The 20,277-nt window shown below is 45.3% G+C and overlaps 1 protein-coding gene across 2 annotated transcripts in view; it reads left to right on the top strand.

Moving 5' to 3' along the window:
- LOC134352930 (gamma-aminobutyric acid receptor subunit alpha-3-like) overlaps positions 1–20,277 on the top strand; it is a 351,194-nt gene that overhangs the window by 79,799 nt on the left and 251,118 nt on the right. For both annotated transcript variants that reach the window (XM_063060567.1, XM_063060565.1), the window contains exon 2: positions 11,886–12,018. In XM_063060567.1, coding sequence (XP_062916637.1) covers positions 11,933–12,018 — 86 coding nt within the window. In that variant the 5' untranslated portion in view covers positions 11,886–11,932. The remainder of the gene's footprint in view (positions 1–11,885; positions 12,019–20,277) is intronic.

Raw genomic sequence — 20,277 nt, 5'->3', positions numbered from 1 at the left:
GGGTCCTACGTTCCATGAGTGGAGGAACATTAGGTGCCTCTGGTTGACATGCTTAGGGACATGTCGTGAAGGCAGAAGCATGGTAGTGGAATTCTCCAAATCTTGGTGGGCCAAGTTATGGTGATCTATTGAAATACATTCAGGTTTACCCCTCTTATCTACGATAAAAGTCTTTTTTTTCCATTCCAAAATGAGTAATGGGCCATCGTTTGGAGGTCCAAGGGGACGTGGGTGTGCATCATGGTGGACAAAAACAAACGAGGCGGAACACAAGTCAACAGGTACTGAAGAGGCTACAGGCCATGATGGGAGGTAGGGATAGGTGTAAAGGAATTGAGTTTACTGAAGAGGGTGGAACACTGTTGAGAGGCCAACTAGGTAGTCGTGGCAGCAGGAAGAACATCATCTAACAATTGTGATGGTTGCCTTTATACCAACTCAGCGGCAGGCAACTACAGGTCCTCTTTTTGAGCTGCTCTGAGCCCCAGCAGGACCCATGGGGGATGATCATGCCAATACTCATCAATCAGGGAATCCCTCGGAGTAGTCTTTAATGGAGCAGTGAAACCATTTACATAGGCCGACACTCACAACACACTGGAGGAACTCAGCAGGTCGGGCAGCATCCGTGGAAACGATGAGTGGACGTTTCGGGCCGGAACGCTTCGTCAGGACTGAAGAGGGAAGGGGCAGAGGCCCTATAAAGAAGGTGGGGGGAGGGTGGGAAGGAGAAGGCTGGTAGATTCCAGGTGAAAAACCAGTAAGGGGAAAGATAAAGAGGTGGGGGAGGGGAAGCTGGGAGTCGATAGGCAGGAATGGTGAAGAAGGAATAGGGGAAAACACAATGGGTAGTAGAAAGAGGTGGAAACATGAGGGAGGTGATAGGCAGCTTGGGAAGGGGGCAGAGTGACATAGGGATAGAGGAAGGGAGGGGGAGGGAATTACCGGAAGTTGGAGAATTCTATGTTCATACCCAGTGGCTGGAGACTGCCTAGATGGTATATGAGGTTTTGCTCCTCCAACCTGAGTTTAGCCTCATCATGGCAGTAGAGGAGGCCATGTATGGACATATCTGAATGGGAATGGGAAGCTGAGTTGAAGTGGGTGGCTACGGGGAGATCCTGTCTGTTGTGGCGGACGTGCTCGACAAAGCGGTCCCCCAATCCGCATCGGGTTTCACCGATGTAGAGGAGGCCGCACTGGGAGCACCGGATGCAATAGATGACCCCAACAGATTCACAAGTGAAGTGTTGCCTTACCTGGAAGGACTGTTTGGGACCCTGAATGGTGGCAAGAGAGGTTGTGTAGGGACAGGTGTAGCACTTACGCTCACAGGGATAAGTGTCGGGTGGGAGATCCATGGGGAAGAACGTGTGGATAAGGGAGTCGCGGAGGGACCGATCCCTGCGAAAAACAGAGAGGGGTGGAGAGGGAAAGATGTGCTTAGTGGTGGGGTCCTGTTGAAGGTGGCGGAAGTTGTGGAGGATAATGTGCTGGATCCGGAGGCTGGTGGGGTAGTAGGTGAGGACAAGGGGAACTCTGTCCCTGTTGTGGTTGCGGGAGGATGGGGTGAGGGCCAAAGTGCGGGAAATGGAGGAGATGCGGGTGAGGGCATCATTGATGACGGCAGAAGGGAAACCACGATCCTTAAAGAAAGAGGACATTTGAGATGTCCTGGAATGGAAAGCCTCATCCTGGGAGCAGATGCGGCGGAGACGGAGGAACTGGGAATAGGGAATGGCGTTTTATCATGTGGCAGGGTGGGAAGAGGTATAGTCGAGGTAGTTATGAGAGTCAGCGGGTTTGTAGAAGATGTCAGTGGATAGTCTGTCTCCAGAGATGGAGACCGAGAGATCGAGAAAGGGGAGAGAATGTCCGTGATAGACCAAGTGAATTTGAGGGCTGGGTGGAAGTTATAAGTAAAGTTGATGAAATTGTCGAGCTCAGCATGCGTGCAGGAAGCAGCACCAATGTAGTCGTCAATGTACCGAAGGAAAAGTTGGGGAGCAGTACTTGAATAGGTTTGGAGCACAGACTGTTCCACATAACCAACGAAGAGGCAGGCATAGCTGGGGCCCATGCGAGTTCCCATAGCTACACCCTTAGTCTGAAGAAAGTGGGAAGAGCCAAAAGAGAAGTTATTAAGTGTGAAACCAGTTCTGCCAACCGGAGGAGGGTAGTGGTGGTGGGGAACTGGTGAGGTCTATTATCCAGGAAGTAGCGGAGGGCTTTGAGGCCTTCTTGATGGGGAATGGAGGTGTATAAGGATTGGACATCCATAGTGAAATTTAAGCGGTCGGGACCGGGGAACTGGAAGTTATTGAAGAGGTGAAGGGCATGGGATGTATCCGGGATGTAGGTGGGGAGGGACTGAACTATGGGTGACAATGCATAGGCCATTGGACTGCAGGTGATAGATCATGGTGTGATGTAGACAAACACTGAGGTTCTGAGCCATCGCAACCCAGAGATTTGGTATGAAGTGGGGACCGTGATCAGAGGGAAGATCAGATGGGATGCCAATCTGATCAAACCAAATACTGATGAACGCCTGAGCCACACCTGCAGTCATTGTCGATGCTAGAGGGATGACCTCTGGCCACCTGGTGGTATGGTCCACCATGGTAAGAAGATGCATGAAACCATGGGAGGAGGGAAGAGGACCAACAAGGTCCACATTGACACAGTCAAACCATCACGCAGGGACCTCAAGAGGTGCTAATAGTGCCTGGAAATGATGGTTAATTTTTGCCCGCCGGCACTCCACACAGGCTGCAGTCTAATCACGCACATCCTTCCTAAGGCCATGGCACACAAACTTTAGTGCAACCAGTTTCTGAGAGGTCTTCCAGTTAAGGGTGAGGGGCCATGTAGTTCACTGGCACAATGGTGCAAGTGTGACCGGTTGAGACATCGCCCAGGAGAGAAACCCCAGCTTTCCTGAACCCAGGTTCCAATTAATCCACTCGACTATCAACTTAAGTCCATGCTCTTTGGTTCTTGATACCCCAACCTGTGGAAAATCTGCACACACCCTCCCTTTCTATGTCCTTACAACTTTATACACCTCTGTAAGATTACCTTTTCATCTCCTGTGCTCCAAGTCCTTGGCTGCCCAAGCTCTCACCATAACTCAGGCCCTTGAATCCAGGCAACATCTTTTGTACTTTTTATTATATAGGCATCTGTTAGTCTTGTGAGATCATGGATTTGCACCTTGGAAGGTTTCCAGGGCGCAGGCCTGGGCAAGGTTGTATGGAAGACTGGCAGTTGCCCATGCTGCAAGTCTCCCCTCTCCATGCCACCGATGTTGTCCAAAGTAAGGGCATTAGGACCCATACAGCCTGGCACCGGTGTCATCGCAGAGCAATGTGTGGTTAAGTGCCTTGCTCAAGGACACAACACACTGCCTCAGCCAAGGCTCGAACTAGCGACCTTCAGATCACTAGATGAACGCCTTAACCACTTGGCCATGCGCCACACATCCTTTGTACTAGTTCCAATTTAATGATGTTTTACCTATAAAGAGGTTTAAAATACACAACAGTTTAAAATACTCCAGTAGAGGCCTCGGCAATATCTTGTATATCTATAACATAGTTTTGCAGTTATATACCCAATGTCCTCTCTGATGAAGGCCAGTATACCAAAGCCTTCCTCACCATAGTATATACCTGTAACGCCACTTCCAGCAAACCGTGTACTTGTACTTCGAGGTCTCTCTTTTCTAAAATACTCCCCAGGGTCCTACTATTCACTGTGAAAGTAACGCCTGGTTTGACTTCCCAAAGCACAGTGGTGTAGCGGTTCGCACCGTGGTGTAGTGGTCAGCACCGTGGTGTAGTGGTCAGCACAGTGGTGTAGTGGTCAGCACCGTGGTGTAGTGGTCAGCACCGTGGTGTAGTGGTTAGCACAGTGGTGTAGTGGTTAGCACAGTGGTGTAGGGGTTAACACACCTCTATTACAACGCCAGTGACCTGGTTGAATACCACGCTGTCTGCAAGAAGTTTGTACATTTTCTGCATGAGCTCTTGGATTTCCTCCAGGTTGCTCCAGTTCCCTTCCACATTCCAAAGATGTGCAAGCTCGTTGGGCAAGAAGGACCTGCTACCATGCTGTTTCTCAAAATAAATAAGAATAAAATGCAACCCCTCCTGCTGTTCTAAATTGAATGAGATTTGCCATCCTTCAACCCATTTTAAAGAAAAGATTGCCATTATCACTTGTGCATCTAAACACTGAAACATAGAGTAAAACGCATCGTTTGCATCAATGACCAACGCAATCCAAATATGTACTGAGGGCAGACCACAATTGTCGCCACGCTTCCAGCACCAACTGAGCGTGTTCCTGACTTACAGACTATAATTCGTACATCTTTGGAATGCAGGAAACTGAATCACCTGGAGGATGCACATGAGATAATGGGGAGAACATACAAACTCTTTACAGACTGCGAGAATTCAACCCCGATCTTGCAGCTGGTACTGAAAAACCATAAGATATTGGAACAGAATTAGACCTTTTGGCCCATTGAGTCTGCTCCACCATTCCATCATGCCTGACTTATTATCCCTCTCAATCCTGTTCTCCTACCTTCTACCCATAGCCTTTCACACCCTGACTAATCAAGAACCTATCAACCACCGCCAAATAACTTGGCTCCCATAGCCATCTGTGGCAGCAAATTCATGGAGGTCCTGATATGCTGTTTCCTACCTAACTTTCTAGATTCTCCCTTCAGGACCTCCTTCCTTTTCCTATCCAGATCGTTCGTACCAATATGTACCATGACATCTAGCTGCTCGCCTTCCCCCTTTTGAATGTTGTGGACCTGATCTGAGACCTCACAGACCCTGGCACCTGGGAGGCAACATACCATCCAGGTGTCTCTTTCATGTCCATAGAAGCTCCTGTCTGCTTCTCTAACTATGGAATCCCCCATCACCACTGCACTCCTCTTCCCTTCTGAAGGGAGGGGTATACTCACATTGTACGAGGGGTGATTGATAAGTTCGTGGCCTAAGGTAGGAGTCAATTTTAGAAAACCCAGCACATTTATTTTTCAACATAGTCCCCTCCTACATTTACACACTTAGTCCAGCGGTTGTGGAGCATATGGATTTTGGACCTCCAGAAAGTGCCCACAGCAAAGGTGATTGATAAGTTTGTGGCCTAAGGTAGAAGGAGACAATTTATACAGCTTTCATTACGTGCCCATGCAGTTCAATTCTTTGCGTGATTGTGCAGAAAGTTTGAAGTTAATAACTCATCTCCTTCTACCGTAGGCCACAAACTTATCAATCACCCCTGATGAATTATTAACTTCAAACTGGTCCAGGAGCCAGTCCTCATCAGAGGATCAGAGGTGGAGAGGGTCAGTAACTTTAAATTCCTGGGTGTCACTATTTCAGAGGATTTGTCCTGGACCCAGCCGATAGGTGCAATTGCAAAGAAAGCATGACAGCACCTCTACTTCCTCAGGAGTCTGCAGAGATTTGACAAAACATCTAAAACTTTAACAAACTTCTGTAGATGTGTACTGCAGACTGTATTGACTGGCTGCATCACAGCCTGGTATTGGAACACCAATGCCTTTGAATGGAAAATACAACAAAAGGTAATGGGTTTGACCCAGTACATCAGGCGTAAAGCCTTCCCAACCACTGAGCACATCTACATGAAACAATGCTGTAGGAAAGCAGCATCCATTGTCAGAGATCCCCACCACCCAGGCCATGCTCTTTTCTCACTGCTGCCATCTGCTAGAAGGTACAAGAGCCTCAGGACTCGCACCACCAGCTTTATGAACAGTTACTTCCCCCTCAACTATCAGGCTCTTGAACAGAAGGGGATAATTACACTCACTTGTCCATCCACTAAGGCGTGCCCACAGCCAATAATCTCAGTTTAAGCACTCTTTATCTCTTTATCGCATGTACTCATTATTTATTGCGATTTATTAATCTTTGCATTTGCACAGTTTGTTGTCTTCTGCACTCTGGTTGATCTTTCATTGATTCTGTTATGGTTACTGTTCTATAGATTTGCTGAGTATGGCTACAGGAAAATTAATCTCAGGGCTGTACATGGTGAAATATATGTACTTAGATAATAAAATTTACTTTAAACTTTGATGTAAGGTCTCAATCCAAAGAGTTGACAATTCCTTTCCACCACGGTACTGCTCGACCAACTGAGACCCTCCAGCAGGTTAGAAACCATAGAAACCATAGAAACTACAGCACAGAAACAGGCCTTCTTGGCTGTGCCGAACCATTTTCTGCCTAGTCCCACTGACTTGCACACGGACCATATCCCTCCATACACCTCCCATCCATGTTGTTTATTTTTTATTGTTTATTTTTTGCTTAATAAATCCATGTCTGAAGCACTTTTCACAAACTAAGTGTGCTCCAGAATGTTTCACCACCAAGAAACTATTTCTAAAGTGTTGCCATGGACGTAGTCTAGGAAACTAACAATCAATTCACATCTAGCAGTGAAGAACAAAAGGCCATTATGAATTATATAAGCAGGTGATCTTGTCTGGAGAACAGATATTGGTGCAGAATCCAGGGACACTTATTTCCTACTCCTACCCTACCAAGATTTCGGAATATTAAAACTTATTTTTCACTAAGGAGTGATTTGATTAAAATACTTAGACTCAAAGCATTAAGTATTTCTCTCCCCACAGATGCTGCTTGACCTGCTGAGTGTTTCCAGCATTTTCCGTTCATTTCAGATTTCAAGTGTCAGTTTCTGACTGTAATCTATCTTCTTTTTCACTTGGTCAGCTTCATTGGCTTTTATTTCCCTTCTTGTTCCTTCATCTTCCATCTCTTCTTTGCAAATTTCACTTAGTTTAGTTGAAAGATCTTTGGCTTTTTGTCTTCTTCCACAAATGCTGCCTGATCTGCTGTATTTCCAGTGTTTTTTCTCGCATTGCTTGCTCCTGGTGAAAGCTTCCCTGGGATTATTTGTAGCCATTTGAGAAGGAAGGCAGGAACCAAATTTATTACCTCCCAAAAGCAGCAACTTTGACACATTTCCTTTCTCAGGGAAGTCCACAACTGGAAGCAGAGCCTTGGAATATTTTAATTCGGAAGTGGATAAGTTGTTGATAGGCAAGGGCAAGTGGGTGTAAATTAGACCAGAGTACAGAGTTGTGGTAAACATCATGAACTTAGTGAAGGATGGAACAGGTTGACCTCCTGCCCTTGATTCATCTGCTTAAAACAGCTGTACAGCACAAAATCATCCCTTCATACCTCCATGTCAACACTGACATTTTTGTTCTTCTACTCTAATCTCATTTGCCCAAGTTAGAACCACATCTTCCTCAGGATTTCTTATTTAATGTCTGTCTAAGTAACTCTTAAATATAGTAGTGGTTAACGCAACATTTTACAATACCAGCGATGCGGGTTCAATTCCCACTGCTATCTGTAAGAAGCTGATATGTTCTCCTCATGACAGTGTGGGTCTGCCCCCAGTGGTCCCGTTTCCTCCCACTGTCCAAACACGTACCAGTTGGTTGGTTAATCAGACATTGTAAATTGTCCTGTGAACATGCTGAGATTAAACTGGGGGATTGCTGGGCAGCATGGCTCAAAGGACTGGAAGGTCCTATTCCACACTGTCTCGCAATAAATAAAAATTATCTGATTGCACCACCTCTTCTGGCAGGGCATTCCAGATATCAACCAATCTCTGCGTAAAATACTTACCTCTCAACTCTCCATTAAACATCTTTGCTCACATCCTAAACTTATACCCTCTTGTTTCTTGTACCCATACTATGGGAAAAAGATTCTATCTACCCTATCTACTACTGTTCTACATCCCTTTCAGGTCACCCCTCTCCTGTCTTTGCTCAAGGGAAGGCAAGCCCAACCCATGTAACTCTCCCTATAACTTTCAATCCAGCCCACGTCCTGGGAAAAGTAAGTGAGCCTCTGAGGTTGGATGTAAAGCTACGTACATCTCAGAACCTCTGATTCAGAAGCACAATAGTTACAAGGCGTATGCCATTACGTCAAGAGTGAATCAACCAGAATCTGTGGCTATGCTAAACTCCACACTGGCTTTCAGGGGCGGTGGGGGGAGGGGGGATGTCCAGATTTACTGAGTTTGGCTCACTCTGTCCATAAACAATGGTTCTTGTTGATTGGTTCCTGTGAGGTGGGAGAAGCAGAACACACTGCAAACATGAACAAGATGGAAAGAAGCTCTGAGTGCTGTTGAAGCTGCCCAAACTTGGCACACTTCCAGAATTAGATCATTAAAAATAGTTAACGCCCATTTGAAATAACTGTCAATGAAATAAGTGTTGCGTTTCAACAATTATGAAGCCTAAAAAACTAATAACATTTAAATCCATTGAAACTATTAAAAAAAAGTCTATGCAATCCAATACTTATTCAATTCACTCACACCCACGCCCTACAGTGAAGAAATGGCCCCACTACAGAACCCTCTGTAACACTTTGTCTCTGCAAGCTACCCACCATCAGCGGCAGGAAGGTGCCACAGCCTTGTGCTCCATTCTTGACTCTACAAAGACGTGAACTTGTTTGGAAATAATGAAGTTATTGAAAGTTTTGCAGGAAAATGAGGGTAGGAAATATGCACGGTAAATTGAATTCCGCAGAGTGCTATCATGGAGAGTGGAATCCCACTTAAGTAGAGCTAAGAGCAGAGAAAAATGACTGATGGTTGAGACTAGCATTGGTAATTAGCAGAATTGATAGCTTATCAAGAATTAGTAAACGGAGCAAGTGAAATCTATGTGCATCGAACATTGAACGAGTGAGTTAAATAATTTTGTCCACCAGTTTGAAAAAGAGGCCACAACGGCCATTGAAGGTTGGAGAACATTAAAATTTAAGTGAAATATTTGCTCATAATATCCAGCATAGCAATGATAATCAATTTCAAATTCAAACTGATGGACAGTGTTAATGAGCTAAATTAAGAAACTATTTGTGTGTTCCTATGGACAAACCTATAATACAAGTGATGTTGCACTTTCAAGGCAATTAGCAGCTGATTACATCAAAGAGTTGAACTGAAGAAACAGAAAGAGGAGATGACTATTAAATTTCACAATGCCTGCCTGAGGTGAAAGGCCTTTGAGTCAAGAAAGAACAGATATTAAGGCTGATTTATACTTGTTCATCAACTCGACGCCGTAACCTACGCAAGTGGCCGACGCGTGCTGTGAGCATTTATACTTGTGCGTTGGTGTGTCTGCGTCGCTCTGCAATTCGGGCACGATGCGCATGCCCACACACCTGCCCGTGCAGGCTTCATGGTCATGGTAGTCTTTCTCGGGGTAAAGTTCGAAGTGAGCGTCTTTTTTTTGTAAAAGCGAAATGTGTCCTCCATAATTTCGGAGGTCTGTAAAGCTTTATGGAAAGCATTGCAGCCAGAGTTCCTTCCCTGCCCTTCAGTCACCCAATAGGAAGCTATCGCAGCGTAGGAGGAAAAGCGATGCTACCAAGCAGACCAATCACAGTTGTTGCGGTCTGCGTTGCTGCGACACGCAGTTACATTTTGGGAGAGGTGTGCGTCAGGCTTTGGCGTAGGTTTTGCGGCGATGCCGTACCTACGGCGTCGAGTTGACGCAGAGGTATAAATCAGCCTTCAGATTCCTTAGCAGAGCAATGTGTTGGAGATGTTCTAATTAGAAAACTGAGGCAATAACCAACCCAACAAATTGAAAATCAGTCAACTGTGAGCAGGCGTGCCACTGCAAACCAAGTTAAACATCTTCCAGTTTAAGATGGTGTTACTGAAGGTGAGTAACAGCTAACTAGTAGATCAAAAGGTAAGGATTTTGACTAAAATATAATTAATAACACATTTTCTGAAGGAAATAGTGGTAAACTATCACCACAAATGATGAAGAGGCCAGCAAAGGTGAAGCAAAGTCAAGGGATGAACCGTGCTGGTGCTTTGCAAAATCAATGCAGATGGAGTTAGAGTGAGTGATTTGAAGAGGAGGAGTCGAGGCAGAGGCTTTTTGATGCCTGTCCGACTAACCTGGGTGCGAGGTTGGATCACCAAGCCGATTTAGAGAGATTGAGAACAGCTTTGGGCCTGGCAGCATTGTCTAGGACCAAAGTGTTTCATGGCGGTGGGGCCTGAGTCCTAATGAGAGGCTGCTTGGGCAATCAGGGGAGGAGAAGATGGCGGCGCGTGGCCACTCCGAAATGATATTGTATTTGTTAAGTTGGTACCGTGCACAATCCTGATTTGATGGAGACAGACATGAGAAGCACGGGGGAACATCTGGAGACACTTCTGAAATGCCTGCTTCGCTGCTGTTGCTGCTGTGCGATCGAGAATCTCCGGAAAGGAAGGCCCCAAATCCTTGGCTTTGCCTATTGCCTCTTGCCGGGCCCGGGGTCGAAGCACTCGGCAGAGATGGTGCTCGGTGTTGGAGGCTTGAAGTTTTCAGACGGACTCAAGAGTCGGCTGTGGTCGGGTGCTTCCAGGGTGCTGCATCGGCAAGTTTGCGGCGCTGGAGGTTCATGGCAGGGACAGTTTTCTTCCTCCTACCGTCTGTGTGAGATGATGGGACTTTTGAGAGACTTTGAGACTTTTTTTTACCGTGCCCATGGTCTGTCCTTTATCAAATTAGGGTATTGCTTTGCACTGTTGTAACTATATGTTATAATTATGTGGTTTTTGTCAGTTTTTTTTGGTCTTGGTTTGTCTTGTGTTTCTGTGATATCATTCTGGAGGAACATTGTATCATTTCTTAATGCATGCATTACTAATTGACAATAAAAGAGGACTGCGTGTCCACATAATCTAATCTAATCTAATCTAATTTAAATGCCAGCCTGGATAGACCTGGAAAGGCAGGGTGTTAGGACCAGAGGTGAGGGTCGAGGTCATTTCACGCTGAGACTGTGAGACTGACCCAGCTGCTGTGTCTCGTGTCTGTGAGTTTTGCAATGATTTGGCCCATCAATATGATTAATTGAGACCAAGGCTTTGGGCCTACTCTGGCTGCTCTGGGGATTTGGATCTAAGGACTCAATTTGGTTTGGAATGCTGTTACTTGCTTTTACTGTTTGAATGGTTTGGGTTTTTTCTCTCTTTCTCTGTGCATAGGGTGTTGGTCATTATTTATTTTTAATTGGGTTCTTTCGTGTTTCTTGCTCTGTGGCTGCCTTTAAGAAGACAAATCTCAAAGTTGTATAATTTATACATTCTTTAATATTAAATATACTTTTAATCTTTGAATCTAATAATTCCAAGAAATAGTCCAAAGACATACTGGGCAGGTTAATTGATCACTCTAATTTTTTTTTTAATTTATTCATTTATGGGATGTGGGCATTGCCAGCTAAGTCAGCATTTATTAGTTGTACTTGAAAAGGTGGTGATGAGCTGCCACCTTAAGGCGTAGGTTCACCCACAGTGCTCTTAGGGAGGGAATTCCATGATTTAGACCCAGTGACAATGAACGGACGGCGATATGTTTCCAGTGAGGATGGTGAGTGACTGGGAGGGGGATTTCCAAGCGGTGGTGTTCCCGGGTATCTATCATTCTCATCCTTCTAGATGGTAGTGGTTGTGGGTCTGGAAGGTGCTGCCTTAGGAGCTTTGTTGTGTTGATGCAATTGCCCTGTGATTAGGTTGGATTTGCCAGGGGGTTGCTGGGGCAGCGTGGCTAGAAGTGCTGGAAAGACCTATTCTGTGCTTTACTGTTAAATAGATAAACAAATAAAACTTTGCCAATAATGGCACACTAATTTCTCAATATTCAACAGCCATCAGGCAAAATCTAGAGAGGAGCAAATTTTTGCTCACTTGTTCATGTATTCTCCAGGCTGGACTGACTGTCTCTTCTGATCTCTCTGCAGATCTTCCTCCCATTGGAGTTTGCTGATACTGAGAATTAACTCTGGAGATGGCTGAACAAATTCTGGGTTTCCTTGTACTTTATAGCACTCTCCTGATAGTTCTTCTCTCCAAGACCTGCCTGACTGTTCATGGGTAAGTCGTCCTGTGTTGGCTCTTTCAGTATCAGACCTGAAGTCAGCACTCTGTCACCGCGATGATTTCAGTGTTTCTTCCTTTATCTCTGACTTGGAGCAATGCTCCTGACTATGGGTCCTACATCACCATGGCAGCGTTCCAATACTGAAGGGTGATGTCCCCTGCCATTTGGCTCTGAGGGAGCTCTGAAACAGGATGTAGATATCCTCCAGATAAACATCTAAACAGCTTCTCCGGTTGCTTCACAGTAGTGTGGTAATACCTCCTGCAAAGTGTGAGGTTGCTATAGCCAGGGGTGGTAATGGTGACGAGCTCTCACTACCTATTAAATGTTCCCAATGATGTACGCCTCAAATAGCCTCTGACATCCAAGTGCAGCTCCTTAGTTTGCTACTAAGCCAGGCAGAAACATTTCTACTGATGCTGGGTTACTGGAGCCTTAAAACCAGTCACTTCGGGCAGCTGGGGCTCGTCAGCCATGGTTGGCAACTCGTCTAGGAGAAGAAAAGCTGCTTTGTGGCTATACCCACTCATGGGGAAGGTTTGAGGGGTAAACCCCAAAGGAAAAGTCTGGAGCTAAGGTAGAATTCAATGCTGACTGGTACTAAACTCTATTGTCTGCCATTCTTTTGGATTCATTAGACATGTGGAGAGGGGGAGCTTGCTACATGGGCAACAGCTTGCTCTCCATATCGTCCTGCCCAGGCTGGCGTATCTAGACAGCCAGGAAGCAACATCCATGGTCGACCCTGACCGACAGAGGTCCCGCTCACTCACTCCTGGAAGGCACTATTGGGGCCTTCATAATGATTGCTTTGTAATGGTTAGGTAATACCTTTTGCAAAGCTCTATTGATTTTACATCCAGCCAGTGCTCTGACAGACAGCAGCACCATGACTTGAGAGCTTTATGGGTTGTGCACTCCTGTCTTTACATCTGAGACCAGTTGCATCTGGTGAAGAGGCGGGGGCAGGCAGTATGTAACCCAGGTTCATTAAATCCAAAGTTGCAATGTTAGAAAGTTTTATCTGCGGAGGGATGAAAACGAGGTTTACCGATTTTTTTTAAAAGAGAATTTGAGAAAAAACACTATGTGATGGTAGGGTGGGCTGGGCACAGAGGACAGACAAGGAGAGAAATGCAGCAATGATTAGAAGCTGGAGACATGACCTGTTAAGAGTGGAATTAGAAGTGAGTATCCTTAGTTTACTAACTTGAAAACCTCAGTGTGCAGCCCCTGGAGGAGAGACAATAGCGTCAAAAGATTAACTGAAGCTATAGCTATGATATGCAGCAGCTATAGCAAGACATTATCGGCAGAGACCAGTGTCCAAAATCCCTACCGTGTAGTCGGGAATTAGTTTTGCAAAATTATACCTAGGCATTTGGCCAAGTTTTGTTCAAGTTTGTGAATTGACTTCCTGTGGCTGATTGACTATTTCATTCCAACGAACCAAGAAACAAGATGTTGAGCCACCCAAGTTGAAGAACCAGTGCGAGAATGAAATGTGTAATGACACAGAGGATTTAATATAGTTGGATGTATAAGTTTTCTTTCATTCGAAGAATCCGAATTTGATTTTCTGCAAGAACTGATTATTTTTGCACAGACGTTGATAAGACACTGTATGAGATTTACTTTGTTTAAGAGTTGTGACGTTGGAGGATCGTGAAAGGAGTTAAACTGTGTGTATATATAATTTTTGAATTTGAATTTAAACTTGTAGAGTTTAACTAAACTGAAGTTAACTATCATACTTGAGAATAGGAATTATATTTGGTTTTTAACTAGGGATAAGTAAAAAGCAAGGTTTAGTCTGTAAACTTTTTAATAGGGAATAACACTAGATAGAATTAGTTAGAGAGATTAGAGTAACAAATGAATCTCACTGATTTGAATTTGCAGCAACACACATAAAAATTGCTGGCGAACACTGCGTCCTGACGAAGGGTCTCGGCCTGAAACGTCGACTGCACCTCTTCCTATAAATGCTGCCTGGCCTGCTGCGTTCACCAGCAACTTTGATGTATGTTACTGCGTTCACCAGCAGTTTTTATGTGTGTTGCTTGAAATTCCAGCATCTGCAGATTTCCTTGTGTTTGCAAATTGAATTTGTGTTGGTTTGATATCTAAAATTTGGAAACTAAACAGAATGTTGGAATTTTGGATTGTTTTTGATCATGTAAATATTTTGTACATTTGTTTTTTCTCGTATACACAAAACCTTATCTCCTGAAGTGTGTGGTTTCTATTCATTGCCTCCCACCGAGACCGAGAACCTTCTGATGGCCTATTAGCACCTAATGTAATAGAAGTGACTAGTCACACGTGATAAGACTGGTGCTACACAGGTGTTACAAGTACAACTGATGAGTGAGAGTTTCCTGAGGAAGCTGAGGTTGCAGCTCCTGGAATAAAGCTGCCAATAGAAAGCAGTTGTTTTTCTTAATCTCTCTGGACATAAAGTTTGTTCTTTGCATGGTGTCGGCTCCAGTCAACAACTGACATTAAGTTCAATCTCACTGCAGCCAGTGGCGTTACCTATTAACGTACTTAGCACACTCTTTCACATAACCTCACACTCGCACACACCTCCCTCCACGGCAATCGTTATTGTGAGACAGCAAAGCTGAGTGTCCTTTAATCTTGGTTTGCCTTCTATTGATCAGCAGGTCAACGGCACATTGGCTCCCAATAGCAGCAGTGCCTGGTCCTGATTTGGTTCAGGCATTTGTTTGTGTGGCCTTTAATGGACTTTTACCCCATTTTTTGAAGTTTGAACCTGGAGATTCAGACATGTGTTGGCACTGACAACAGCACATCTTCAGAGAACCTGAACCCCAAAGTCAAAGTCAAGTTTATCGTCATACGTAAACACATTACCGACAAGGGCGATGAAATCATGCTCTGTGGCATGATTGCTAGCAATTACATCAGATTGGCAGCATTCACAAGGAAAATATAAATTGCACATAAATTATGCCCAATTTTGACAAGAAGGAGGACAATTAGAACAAAATCAAGTCCATAGTAGTGCAAAGTGATCAAAGTGGTCAGCGTCACTAAACTCGAGTGAGTGCTGGCGTTTCAAGAACCTTATTGCTGAAAGTAAGTGGCTCTTCTTCAGCCTGGTGTTGTGGGGCTTCAGGCATTTGTACCTCCTGCCGGGTAGCAGCTGCAAGAAGGTGGAGTGGCCTGGATGGTGGGGACCTTTGCTGATGGCCGGTGCTTTCTGGAGGCACTGCCTCCTGTGGATAACACCAGTGGTGGGGAGGGATGTGCTTGTGATTATATTGGATTGAGTCAACTAAACTCTGCAACTTTTTATGTTCCTAATCAGATAAGGAGAAAATTCTTAGAGATACAGCCCTATAACCGGCCCTTCCAGACCAATAAGCCCATACTGCCCAAATACACCTTAAATGACCAATTAACCGACTAATGCACGTCTTTGGACTGTGGGAGGAAACCAGAGCAGCCAGAGGAAAACCATGTGGTCATGAGGGAAACGTACAAACTCCTTATGTGAAACTTACCGGGGTTGCTGGTGCTGTAAAGCCTGATACGAACCACTACGCTACCACGTCATCCCATGCAACTGTGCCACCCTGAAATGTTCCCTAATTTTGTTCAGATTGCCCATTTTTCTCATTACCTCTTTCCGGTTATTACCCTCAACATTTCTCCCACTGCCTCTCCTACCTAGCTTCACTCGTCTATCATCTCTCACTTCACCAGGTTCCACCCGTCACTTACCAACTCCCCTCTCTCACCACTCCCCCTCAAATCTTTATAAAGTCTCTCTTCCTTCTGCACTCTCAGCCCTGAAGCAGAGTCTCAGCCCAGAATGTCCACCAAACATCTGCCTCCAGTGATGCTGCCCGGGTCACTGAGTTCCTTCAGCATTTTGCTTTCGCTCCAGATTCCAGCGCCTGCAGACTCCTGAGTTTCAACAAATGCAGGAACGTGCAACACATCAGTAGGAAGTTCCACTGCGGCCCAGTGCTGTTGGTTTATGCCAAGAACCCCAGAACTGATGTTCCATCAACATTAAAAATGTACACTCTTCATAAACAGCAATAGGGTGACCAATAGAGCTGCTTTAACACCAGGGAGATGGCACAGCACAATATCTATGTCCACATGTCTCCTCCATCTCCTGTTGCTAGTCGCTCCTGACTGTTTGCTGCTTTCTTCCCCTGATGGTGGCGGTGTCTGTCCCTGATGAGCAGAGGTAGATTGCAAGTCATATAGTCAACACTCTGTCTGCAGAAGCATCTGTTCCTTGCATCAGCTTTGGTATTTGAGAACCAATTTAGCAGTTACAAGTGGTGAACTTGTTGGAGCCTGTTACTTCCTGATCTAATTCAATATCTAATTTAGTGTGAAATATTGCTTTGTGTGCTATGCACAGCATTCTCTACCTTCTCCCATCTAATTCCCCCCACTACTTCATCGCCTGTGTGTGTGTGTGCACCAGAGGCACAGAAGGATGTAATTCATCCCCTTTTGGCTGCATCTCCATTCAAGTAAATACTGACTGAATTACATCTCCCCTCCAGTTCCATGACATCAGCCTGCACACTGAACCTCAGTGTCAGATCTGGAAGTTTCAACTGACATGCATTGCATGTTTGTGGCCTTCCAATCCACACACTGCTTCAAACCATCGGTGTGTGTCCCAAGGACATGGAGTATTGCCTGCAGGTGATCACTGTTTTACAGGGTTTAGCTGAAATCACTTGAGAGCCTATTCAGCTCTCAATTATGTCAAGTTTCAAGCCCAAACCTATTGTCATTGACATCGATACCCTGGTTAGAAATCCCTTAAGTTAGCTTATTTACAGCAGCAGCACAGTACATTACAAACATGACAATCATCAGTCAATGTAGACATAACATAAATTATACACAACTTACAAAACAAAAAAAACCTAAAGTAAACATTGGTGGAAGTGTAATATAGTCTGTAGTAGCAGAATTTTTCAGGTCAGTTCAGGAATCCAATGGAGTGGGGAAGAAGCTGTCGTGAATCTTGGTCTCTGTGTCTTCAGGGTCCTGTTTAGGACATAGGATATCCGGAAGAGGGCGTGGTGCAGATGGTGGTTGTCCCTGACGATGGATGTAACTTTCCTCCTGCAGGGCCTCTTGGAATCCTGTGCAGTGGCATTTCCATACCAGGCTGAGATGCAACAATTCAGAACGCTTTCCACTTCAAGTCTGTCGATGTTTGTAGGAGTCCTTGCACACAGCCGTCAGCCCTCAGTTTTGCCCCACATGGTTTCAAATCCTTCTCTTCCCTCCAGCTGAGCTCTGTGCCCCCGTTTGGATCCAACATTACTGAAAGCCTCATCTGTGCAATTGGCCAGTGACCTTGGAGGCCTTGTGGATCCATGTGTTAGACTGATCTCTGCACCTCATCCTCAGAGCTCAAGATGGGATGAGCAAGAGATTCTCACTCGATAACTTAATCACATTTCAATCACCAGTCATCCTTCATCTGGGACCATACTGCTTTACAGGCAGTGAAACCATGAATGTAACACAAGAAAATAGGAGCAGGGAAGGTTATCAGACCCTTTAAGTCTGCCCCACAATTCAATATGATCATAGCTGGTCTCCTGTGTCAGTTCCCCATAGCATTCAATTCCTCACCTTTGAAATGTTTACCTCTCTCCACCTTAGATATATCTAATGATCCAGTCTCCACGATTGTCAGAGGCAGAATTCCAGAGTCTGCCCTCTGAACCTTAAATGACCTGCCTCTTATCTAGTAACTGTTCATGACTCCCCCCACCGGTTGGAACAATTCAACATCTACGTTGTCAAATCTTCTTCTAAATTTATGTTTGATTATGGTCACCCCTCATTCTGAACCAACGAATACCAATGCAGGTTGTCTAGCCTCTCTTTATAGGACAACCCCTCATCGCAGGGATTATTCTAGTGAATCTACTTCTGACTGCCTCCAGTAGCTATATCCTTAGAATGCCTTTAGGCCCCCTAGTACGTCAGCCGTGCCTTGAGGTCTTCTCCTTACTTCCCTTTTCAATCCTGTGAGCTTTGCAGCTCTGATGATTATTATTCATTCTATTACACTTTGCAAGTGGCCACTGAGTCATCAGTGATGATGGATCACGCTGCGCTACGAAGAGAGGTGCTGAACAGATCCGTTTATGTTAAGACACTTTGTGAGAACTTGTGGCTTTCAATAGGACGGTGATGAGGTTCCCAAGACTCAGAAAACCTGGGTTGAGTTTCAATTCTAAACCATTTTTCACCCAGTTGCCCTGACCATCCTTCACTGTCTCTGCACTATTGTGAAACCTTCATGTGGTCTGGCCTCCATAAATCAGCTGAGAGTATTGTGACAATCTATGTAAGAGAGCCATAGGGAAGCACTGGAAAACAGGCCCTTCAGCCCATCAAGTTTGCCTTGACTTTAAAAGCACCCATTTGCGCTACTCCAAGATCAGTTGTATTTTATCCTCAATTCAAAGTACGTTTACTATCAAAGTATGTATAAGGCATACAACCCTGAAATTTGTCTTCCTGCAGGCAGCCATTGAATAAAAACCCATGGAACCAGCCGTTCAAAGTAAAACATCAACCCCCCCTCTCCCCTCTCCCCATCCACTCTCTCAAAAAAATCATGTACAAAAAACAAACAAGTAAAGTCACAGGTTATAAAGCACAAAATCAAAAGGCATGTTTCATTGTCTGCAGACCACCCCGATTCAAAAATCACCCAAATGGAGTGACCAGCACCAGAACACATCAGGTGAGTTAGAGTCCAAATCTACAAACCTTGCTCTGGCACCATCCTCCCATGGCATCGAGGGAGGGAGAGAGAGAGAGAGAGATCACTTGGATACAAGGACCTACCCTCGAGAGCAGCAAGTTGTGTGAGAGAGAGAGAGACCGACTGCCACACGCAGACACCGTCCTCTGGCAGCAGCGAGTGAGAGGCCGGTAGACGGCATGGAACACTGGCTCGCCCTCTGCACCCTCCTTGATGATTTCAATTTTCCTTGGTGCTTTAATCGGTGAGATCCGTGAGAGACAGGGTCGGTCAAGGCTTCTTGTCTTCCTGGCACGCTCTGCTTGCAGCCTCGCGAACTCTCTCGGATACAGCAAAGTGCCCGAAAGCACATCATCAAAACGCAGATAACACTAGTAGAAATAAAAAGCAGTGAAAGGGGTTGCTTCGTGAACAGTCAGGAGGATGACTCCTTTGGTAGCGTTGGTTGCTGGCGCCATCGTGAACGGAAGTTCTTCCCACATTCCAACCGCTGTCCTGCACACCAAAGGCTATTTACCAAGGCCAATAAACCTAATGACCCACTTGTCTTTGGGATGTGGAAGGGAACTGGAGCCACCAGGGAAACCCACATAGTCGCAGGGAGAATGTGTTAACTCCACATGCCCACAGCACCTGAGGTTAGGATTGATCAGCGGTCACTGGGGCTGTGAGGTAGTGGATGCACCATCACACCACCCGAATGTGCCCAAATATTCAGAGCTCAACCAGTGCTGGATGGCAGGTATCCTGGTTTTCCCTACTGGTACCAAGGGATGCCTGGATCCTGGGAAACCTAAGTAGCAGCGTAAAAGCCTCCCAAATCCGACCTATGGCTGTCAATTTCATATCTTATCTCAGCTTCATCTCTGCTGTGGGGTACACCAAGGAAATGATTATTCCAAGAAATAGAAGTAGTTTTGACCCCCTCCAAGTTTGCTGAATAATGTTGAATGCTTTATTTGGCAAACATGGACAAAAGCACTGCTAATGAGAAAGACGTACAGCCATAAAGGAACCGTTGAGGTTCTTAGCAGATGGTTGCTTAACATTTAATACAAAACACGTTGGAAGGTTTAACTTGAAGGCAAAATGCAAGGCTATTGGTAGGATTTTTAGCAGTGTTGAGGAACAGAAGGACGCTGGGATCACATCCATAGTTCTCCCAATGTTGCCACACAAGTTGATAGCAACACACACAAAATGCTGGAGGAACTCAGCAGGCCAGGCTGCATCTATGGAAAAGACTACAGGAAGGCTCTCGGCCCGAAAATTCGACTATACTCTTTTCCATAGATCCTGCCTGGCCTGCTGAGTTCCTCCAGCATTTTGTGTATATTTTGTGTGCACTAAGCACATCTTTCCCTCCCCCCGCCACTTTCCGCAGGAATCGCTCCCTAAGCAACTCCCTTGTCCATTCGCAAACCCCCCCCATCCCTCCCCACTGATCTCCCTC

This window comes from Mobula hypostoma, chromosome 10 (genome assembly GCF_963921235.1).
Source record: "Mobula hypostoma chromosome 10, sMobHyp1.1, whole genome shotgun sequence".
NCBI classification, from domain to species: Eukaryota; Metazoa; Chordata; class Chondrichthyes; order Myliobatiformes; family Myliobatidae; genus Mobula; species Mobula hypostoma.
This window is presented reverse-complemented; position numbering and strand designations above follow the sequence as displayed.